At 34.2% G+C, this 9,152-nt stretch overlaps 1 protein-coding gene across 5 annotated transcripts in view; it reads right to left on the bottom strand.

Annotated features, from left to right (window-relative positions):
* The window catches only part of LOC107678570 (WASH complex subunit FAM21-like), a 20,562-nt gene extending 12,403 nt beyond the window's left edge, over positions 1-8,159 (bottom strand). For 3 of the 5 annotated variants that reach the window (XM_016473884.1, XM_016473885.1, XM_016473888.1), the window contains exons 1-18: positions 7,974-8,159; positions 5,784-5,913; positions 5,332-5,496; positions 4,920-4,988; positions 4,607-4,780; positions 4,322-4,415; positions 4,173-4,234; positions 3,952-4,005; positions 3,497-3,598; positions 3,299-3,374; positions 3,117-3,182; positions 2,486-2,607; positions 2,312-2,381; positions 1,518-1,568; positions 807-989; positions 554-726; positions 372-479; positions 193-291 (exon numbers count right to left, since the gene is read on the bottom strand). In XM_016473884.1, coding sequence (XP_016329370.1) covers positions 193-291; positions 372-479; positions 554-726; positions 807-989; positions 1,518-1,568; positions 2,312-2,381; positions 2,486-2,607; positions 3,117-3,182; positions 3,299-3,374; positions 3,497-3,598; positions 3,952-4,005; positions 4,173-4,234; positions 4,322-4,415; positions 4,607-4,780; positions 4,920-4,988; positions 5,332-5,496; positions 5,784-5,912 — 1,797 coding nt within the window. In that variant the 5' untranslated portion in view covers position 5,913; positions 7,974-8,159. The remainder of the gene's footprint in view (positions 1-192; positions 292-371; positions 480-553; positions 727-806; positions 990-1,517; positions 1,569-2,311; positions 2,382-2,485; positions 2,608-3,116; positions 3,183-3,298; positions 3,375-3,496; positions 3,599-3,951; positions 4,006-4,172; positions 4,235-4,321; positions 4,416-4,606; positions 4,781-4,919; positions 4,989-5,331; positions 5,497-5,783; positions 5,914-7,973) is intronic. The other 2 variants (XM_016473886.1, XM_016473887.1) reach the window with 2 other exon arrangements.
* Between the last annotated feature and the right edge of the window lie 993 nt (positions 8,160-9,152).

Genomic DNA, 9,152 nt, shown 5'->3' with positions numbered 1-9,152 from the left:
TGGAACAACACGAGGGTGAGTAATTAATGACAGAATTTTCATTTTTGGGTGAACTAACCCTTTAATTTTATATCACCAGCGAAATCATTGCTAAAATACTTGAATATTAAATAAATGGCCCAGTACTAATTTAAATACACTGGAAAACTGAGAATAGGCTCTCTGTATCTTGACTATAGAACAGTGTAGTACTTGTGAGTCTTCATCATCTGAGAACAGACTCTTGCTATGCGTTTCCTCTGATGCTCCCAGAGCAGGTGAAGATTTGACTGCTTCAGGCGGAGGTCCACTCTGCAGAAACAATGCAAAAATAATAAATAACAATTAACACAGCACGTATTAATACAACAGAGAGACTGAAAGTTTTCTACCTCTTCAGACTTGGCAGACTCTTCACTGGTGGAAAGCCGGCGTTTCTTCAGACCCTCCAGTATATTTTTAGTGCCGGGCCCAAACATTGAAATGGCACCAACAGGAGGCTGCAAGCAAACTCGTTCAGTATATAACCAATAACAACAATCATACCGAAATAACGATGATTAAAAAAACAGACCTTTTTCTCTGGAGGACGTGTCTCCTCATCTCCCTCGGCTCTTTTGTCCTGTTGGGAAAGAGCTGCACTGGCTTTCCCACTAAACATAGCTCCGCCTTCATCATACTCATCCTCCTCCTCATCCGCTTCTCCAAACAGGTCTACAGTCTTCTTTGGCATTTGCTTCTCTTGTCCTGATCACAAAGATAAACATTTAAGTTTTCCCAAAAAGACAGACAGTTGTCATACTGCAGGGCAAATGTCAGAGATTTACCAGGGGTGGATTTGTTAGGTGCCTTCCCACTGAAGAAATTATCATCATCGTCTTCATCATCAAACAGCCCACCTCCCACCGAGGCACGTTTTGGAGCTGCCTGCACTTTGGGCTTCACTGGACTCTTGCTGTTTTTGCTCTCTAGTGAGTCTGAATCATTTGGTAAGCCAAAAAGTTTGTTTCCTGTGGGTAAGGGGCATGAAAATATCTTACTCATTAGTTACTACAGAAAACTTTTATGCAAAACAGCGTGCAAATATGCAAATGTAATGCAGTTAATGATTACCAGGAAAGATGGAGACAGCACCAGTGGGTATTTTCTTAATTTTTAGAGGCTCTACAAAAGCAAATGCAAAAGATAAGATATATAATGAGTTATATATGTCAACACATGGTGGGTTTCAGAATGTACAAAGAGAAAAGTAAGAAAACGATTATGTGCAGCCATCAATTAAATAAAAAAATTAAAAAGATCCGACACAACTTTTGTTGAATGGCAACTTATAAAACACCTAAATACACTGATTTTTTTATATATATATAAGTTTTTTTTTTTTTTGAGTCAGACAGTTATTATTTTAATGGCTATTTGCCAAAAAGTTTGTTTCCTGTGGGTAAGGGGCATGAAAATATCTTACTCATTAGTTACTACAGAAAACTTTTATGCAAAACAGCGTGCAAATATGCAAATGTAATGCAGTTAATGATTACCAGGAAAGATGGAGACAGCACCAGTGGGTATTTTCTTAATTTTTAGAGGCTCTACAAAAGCAAATGCAAAAGATAAGATATATAATGAGTTATATATGTCAACACATGGTGGGTTTCAGAATGTACAAAGAGAAAAGTAAGAAAACGATTATGTGCAGCCATCAATTAAATAAAAAAATTAAAAAGATCCGACACAACTTTTGTTGAATGGCAACTTATAAAACACCTAAATACACTGATTTTTTTATATATATAAGTTTTTTTTTTTTTGAGTCAGACAGTTATTATTTTAATGGCTATTTAAAAAATACATAAATAAGTAAAAATTAAATCATTATAAATGACTATTTACAAAACACATAAAAAAGTAGAAATTAAATCATTATTACATTTTTCCCAGTCAACCAGGTATTATAAATGGCTTTTTACAAAATACATAAATAAATAGAAATACATTAAAATTCAAATTAATTATTTTTGTGAGAAGAAAGAGATTGTGGAGTGAAAGCAGGAAATCCGTTGTCTGGAACAATGGATCATATTTGACTACAGTATTGCACAAATGACCAATCAGTATAAAAGCTGTGATGTAACGGAAGTAGCGACAGATCTTTTCTTCTATACTGTGATGTACATCAAAATGAAACGGATTATTAAAAAATTTTAAAATGTAGGCTGGGACTTGGGTTTTATGCATCTGAATGTGAGCTTGCGGCCTAAGTTTCAAATCTCAAGTAGGACTGGCCTACATCTGACTTGAAATGGGCAACAGAACAAGAGCTGAGAGGAGTTACCTGTTGCCTGGGTTACAGTCTTTTCCTTTTCCATCGGCTCGGTTTTGGGTGCATCAGAAAACAGATCTCCCTGATGAACAAATAATATGAAATGACTTTCAAAGATTACTACCATGTCTTTTTCTAGTTGTACTTGTATGCTCTTGTATGATTACTACATTATTATTTACCAACCTCATCATCATCATCAAACAGGCCTTTGCCTCCACTAAAAAGTCCACCCTTTCCACCGAATGGAGAATATTCCTCATCTTCCATTTTTGGTGGTTTGAACATCTCATCCTGATCATCCTCCACTGTAATTACATAAACATAAAATATATGGCATTATTTTACTAGCTATATCCTACAATTACCTAAAAGAAATTATGGTAAAACTATACCAGAAGCTTCAAAAAAGCTAAATAACAGTGTAGTTGTTTACAATAAAATACATATATAGTCATCTGCTGAATCTTACATGTACATATACTACCGTACAAAAGTTTAGGGTCAGTATTATTATTTTTTTATTTCATATTTCTAAAAAGAAAGAATGCATTCAATTTGTGCATTAAAGCTTTGCTATGACAAGAAAAAATTAAGATATATTAAAATAGTAAAATAAATAGTCAAATGTTTTCACTGTATTTTTGATTAAATAAATTAAGCCCTGGTAAGCATAATAGACTTCTTTCAAAAACCCTGAAAAAAAAAAAAAACATACCGACCCCAAACTATCGAACGATAGTGTGTATTTTGCACAATATGGCAGCATGATCTGATAAGCACATGCTATATGAAGTGAACACGCAGTCGCTCATACCCTGAGGTTTTGGCTCTTTCTTTGTTTTACTCTTCTTCTGGGTGATGGGTGGGCCTGATGACAATGCTTTAGAACAAACAAGTGCATGCACACAGATGAACTTGAGAAAGAAAACTGAATGAAAGGATGAAAACGTGTTAAACAATAAAACAATTAAATCCATATGTTGTTTGTGACCATACATGTGCGATCTGCTTCTGGCTGCTCTCCCTTGATTCTGGCTGCTAGTTCATCAGCAAAGGATGGCAAAGCAGTGTCCTGAAAGACATGGGATGCAGGAAATTGAATGCTTTTTGTTTACACATTTTAATATGATAATGTCTCGTAATACTAATTTTCTAAGTATGTCTGAGGTGCTAAGAAAATGCAAAGCTATTAACCTTTCTGAGCTCATCTTCATCCTTATCAGACCCTCCAAATATGTCAGAATCTTCATCTTCATTCTCTTCATCAGCATCATCATAACAAGCAACAGACGGCTTCTATGGGATGAACAAATTAACCTAAATAAGGCTTTAAAATATTCCAATTATCAAATGTCTAATTAGCTACATTTCAAATGTAAGAAATTAGCCTATTTAAGAAATAAGTATAAAACATAAGCGCATATATGTATATAGTATATATATATATAGAGAGAGAGAGAGAGAGAGAGTTTTAAATCTTGAGTTGTAGTCAACATTTAGAGAATATGCTCATTTGAAACATCCATTGTAGGTGTAAGATTTATGTTTACCTTTCACATTCAGATAATTTTTTTAACCAGTAATGCAGTGTAAATTTGTCAACCATATATAAAACATCACAATAGCAGAATAGAGTTTTTAAGTCTTACTTTCTTAAAGTTGTCATGGACTTCCTCATCCTGGTCAGAGTATTCATCCGACTGCTTTTGGAATTTAATCCAAACGGAGGATTATATGTAAATATATTTAATTTTGAAATGTTTTCAAAAAATTAATGCATTCAATTAATAAAATATTGTTTTTTAAATGTTCTTAAAATGTTATTGACTCAGTTCACAAAAATGCAGAAGTGCATATCATCATCTCTTACTTCGTCGTCTTCTTCAACATCACTCTCAATGACGCTGTCTCTGTCGCTCCCAATAGACATTTCTATAAAACACACCAAACACACACAAGTTAAAAGCAACCTATAACAGGAGGAAGAAAATCATAAAGATTATGAATGGGAAATCTCACCATCACTGGATAGATCGCCCAGGCCAACATCATCCTCATCCATAAATGCTTGGGAACCAATCAAGTACGGCAAAGGCCTGTCCACATACAGGTCCTACCAATAAAAATACATTTAGGCACAAAAAGTGGTGAAGATATACCCATAGGCATGGCTCAGGGTCCCTCTTTCAATGTGAGTTTTTGGGATTTTTTTGCACATTTTAACACCACTAACCCAAAAACCACTAATTGCATGTGTATAATAACTGTCTGATAATCAAATAAGTGCTCAAGGGAAACATTTACCTTTGCTTCCAAAATGGGCTCTACTTTTTCCAGAGTCTCCTCATCCTCAGAGTCTGAGTTTCCCGCTTTAATGTCCAGCTGTTCAAAAGCAGATTCCAGGACCTTCAGACCATAGTTGACGGCCTCTTGGACTTTGGGAATAAGTTCTGCTTCCTTCTGTTCCCTTGTCTTCTCCTTCACATACAGTATGTATCAAATGATAGGAATGCTTGAAACCATTATCAGGCATTAACATTTTCATCATAACGTACTGTATGAAATCACAGAAATGACCCACAGCAGAAAGAACCAGTGAAATATTGCCAATCACTACCTGTTCAGGCTGTTTCTCCATGGCTTCTGGCTTTGGTGCAGGGTCTTCCACCTCTTCATCATAAACCCTCTAATAAATTAAATATTAAAAAAAACTACATCTGATATCACAATAAACAGTGTTTGTTTGTGTTTACACCCTTATTTTTTTCTTGAAATTTATCAAATCTCACAATCTTCTCAATATGAAGTGAGAAAAATGTTCAATAAAGAATTTAAAGCTTTAATCTGAAGGGAGATACCTTGAACAGGAAATGTATAAATATCAAAAGCTGACAAACTCTCCCCCATATTATATCAGGACAAGTGTGATATGTCAGTGGTGTTTCAGTTTAATACTTGAACTGCTTTGCTTTGCATCCACACATAAAGTGAATTCTCATTTAGCTAAAATCATGAACAAAAATACATACGTTTTCAATGAACTGTGTATTGGACAGCATGAGAAAGTCGTTAAACACTGTGTGTAGGCGACTGTCTGTGGCTTTAGTGTCCCGGATAAGACCGTCCAACTGTTTCTCAATCTCATGTGTCTTGGACAACATCCTTTGAGAGAAGTCTTGCAGGAAAAGAAATAACTGCAGAGATACAAATAAACATTCATCTGTATAACGCAGTCGCAAGTGCATACGGACAACATCCTTTGAGAGAAGTCTTGCAGGAAAAGAAATAACTGCAGAGATACAAATAAACATTCATCTGTATAACGCAGTCGCAAGTGCATACGGACAACATCCTTTGAGAGAAGTCTTGCAGGAAAAGAAATAACTGCAGAGATACAAATAAACATTCATCTGTATAACGCAGTCGCAAGTGCATACAATATGAATATGAAATATGAATGCATTCCATTTCCACCCCATACCCCTGAATCTGCTGCCAGTGACCAGTTTGTGCTGGATTTCTGCATCTCTTCCAGTGTCCAGGGTCTCTCCCACACCTGCTCAGCTTCTCCATTATGATTGCTGGGGCCATTCTCCATAAAATTAGACATGCTGGTTTAATAGAAAGACATCATAACTCAAGATTATATAGATAAGATTATATCTCAATAAAATGTGTGTAGGACTGCCCCTGGTGAAAAAGAAATGTACTTAATTGTATTGAATGTGCAGTGTACTTCAAATCTTAAAAGCATATATTTAAAGACTGTACTTGCACATAATGTAATTTTAATCAAATAAAAGGCCACTTAATTGTACTTTAAAAGGGTACACATTCAAGACTAAGTACTACTTAAGTGTGTAGTACACATTTAAAAAGGTACACTTTTGTAATAATGTCAAATTAAAAGCTGTACTTTAAAGTACATTTTAAATAATTATGTTTTAATAATCTTTTTTATCATGCTTTAAAGAAGTACACTTATTTTGATATGTTGACTATAACATACTAGAGCGCATGTAAAGTAATTGACAGTAATTTTAACTGTAGTGTAATTTGATAAAAGATTTAAGTTAATATATCTTAAAAGCATTCCATTTCAACTTCATCATTACGAATGTGTAATTACAAATATGTGTCAATACCTGACATAAATGTTTAAAATAAAAATTTAATTAATGTTTATTATAGTTAAAAATGCTTGTCAGTACATTCGCGGGAAAATTTAACCATATTTCAAAGACAATAATAGAAGAAATTACGAAATTACATATAAAGATGCACTTAAGTCATATTTAAGTGATTCAAAAAGAACTCTAATTAATTGAATTTTGCATAAATTAAAAATTTAATACATTTTAATTTTGCTGTAAATAACATGCAATTAAGTATCTAAAAACATTACATTCAGTTCAAACCTAATTATATTATTTTAATGTATATTATTTCCATAATAAGAACGTTTGAAAAGCATGCTAATGTGTTCCTCTTTTTCACAAGGGGCTGATCACAAATGAATCCTTATTTATTTATAGCCAGACATTTATATATTTTTATCTAGCAGGTGCTACTGCTATACATAATACAAAGTGTAAACAAAACTACTAATCATTTGCTGGGGGTACACATTCAAGACTAAGTACTACTTAAGTGTGTAGTACACATTTAAAAAGGTACACTTTTGTAATAATGTCAAATTAAAAGCTGTACTTTAAAGTACATTTTAAATAATTATGTTTTAATAATCTTTTTTATCATGCTTTAAAGAAGTACACTTATTTTGATATGTTGACTATAACATACTAGAGCGCATGTAAAGTAATTGACAGTAATTTTAACTGTAGTGTAATTTGATAAAAGATTTAAGTTAATATATCTTAAAAGCATTCCATTTCAACTTCATCATTACGAATGTGTAATTACAAATATGTGTCAATACCTGACATAAATGTTTAAAATAAAAATTTAATTAATGTTTATTATAGTTAAAAATGCTTGTCAGTACATTCGCGGGAAAATTTAACTATATTTCAAAGACAATAATAGAAGAAATTACGAAATTACATATAAAGATGCACTTAAGTCATATTTAAGTGATTCAAAAAGAACTCTAATTAATTGAATTTTGCATAAATTAAAAATTTAATACATTTTAATTTTGCTGTAAATAACATGCAATTAAGTATCTAAAAACATTACATTCAGTTCAAACCTAATTATATTATTTTAATGTATATTATTTCCATAATAAGAACGTTTGAAAAGCATGCTAATGTGTTCCTCTTTTTCACAAGGGGCTGATCACAAATGAATACTTATTTATTTATAGCCAGACATTTATATATTTTTATACATAATACAAAGTGTAAACAAAACTACTAATCATTTGCTGGGGAAATGAGAGGAAACTTTTCAAAGTTAAAACGTTGTAACTATGTGCCAATCAGCATATGCAGAGGCGATAACCTCGACCTTCCTCAAATCCTAAACGATTACAAATATAAGTACATACACCTGAATGCACTTTTGATCCGTCATTAGATGTTATTTTACCGTGTTATGCATTTGTGTGTGACTGCTCAACCAGCTGCCATGCAAGGCTAGCTGCTGTGCTAGCAACTTACAGTCTGAATCTCTGCTAATGTCATTTAGAGTAACGTTATTGGTTTACCTTATATATGTCCTGTGATCAAATATCCTCTGTAATGTTTTCCTTCCCCTCAAAATCTCACCAATCCAGCAGTGAGAGACTTCAAGGGCAGCTTTTGGCTGTCGTTCGTCCCATCATCAGCTCAGTATTTTGAGAGGTCCGCCATGTTCCGTCTGCAGAGAATCATCTGATTCTGGTCACCTGACTGACTGAGGCGTGCGACGCGTCCCACTGATCTGAGAACAGCTTCTCATGCGCGTGAATGACGCTGTTCATCAACGGAGCGGATTTAAACTGATCTCAAAGCAGCACCGCCTAACGTTTGTGACGAGGAGGAGAAACATGATTTTTTTTACGGATTATCATAAATTAATGAATGTAAACTCTTGAAAAAAGGAATAAAAGATGCAGTGTGGATGTATTTTGTAAATCATAAAATGTCCAAATTTTTCATGAGAAAGGCTAAATCTGAATCAATAAAATCTTTATTTTGCACGCAAACCTAGCTGGAAATTGCTGTAGATGATCGTTAGTTGGTTGACTAGTTATGCTGTGGATTTTCTAGTAGGGAACGTCCATCCAATTTCTTATTTCTGCAAGAATGAGCAGATGTTGTAAACTACTTGTTCCCAACAGAGCTCATGGAACTTTCTCTTTTTGGTTTTAACCACTTTCTACTTTTAACCTCTTGTGGAAAGACCCTGAAACGTCAGAGAAGGGTCTGGCTGCAGCCTCGCGCTTGCACTCTCAGACATGCTGCTCATTTAAACCAAAATGTTCTATTTTGGTCTCATCCATGCACAAAATATTTCTCCAGTATTCCTCTGGCTTGTCCACATGATCTTTAGCAAACTGCAGTTGAGCAGCATGTTCTTTTTGGAGAGCAGTGTCTTTCTTTCTGCGACTCTGCCATGGACATGGTTCAGTGTTCTCTTGATGATGGGCTCATAAACATTAACATTAGCCAATGGTTTAGAGATGGCTTTGAAATCTTTTCTAGCCTGATGAGCAACACCAACTCTTTTTCTGAGGTCCTCAGAGATCTCATTTGTTTGTGCCATAATACACTTCCACAGACATGACCAGACTTTGATAGATCCCTGTTCTTTAAATAAAACAGGGCACACACTGACACCTGATAGTTATCTCACTGATTAAAACACCTCTGAACAGATGGACTCTAATTTCACCTTCAAATTA

This window comes from Sinocyclocheilus anshuiensis, unplaced genomic scaffold, assembly GCF_001515605.1.
Source record: "Sinocyclocheilus anshuiensis isolate Anshui unplaced genomic scaffold, SAMN03320099.WGS_v1.1 scaffold536, whole genome shotgun sequence".
Lineage (NCBI taxonomy): Eukaryota > Metazoa > Chordata > Actinopteri > Cypriniformes > Cyprinidae > Sinocyclocheilus > Sinocyclocheilus anshuiensis.
Note: the sequence above shows the minus strand (reverse complement) of the source record. Positions and strands in the feature narration are given on the sequence as shown.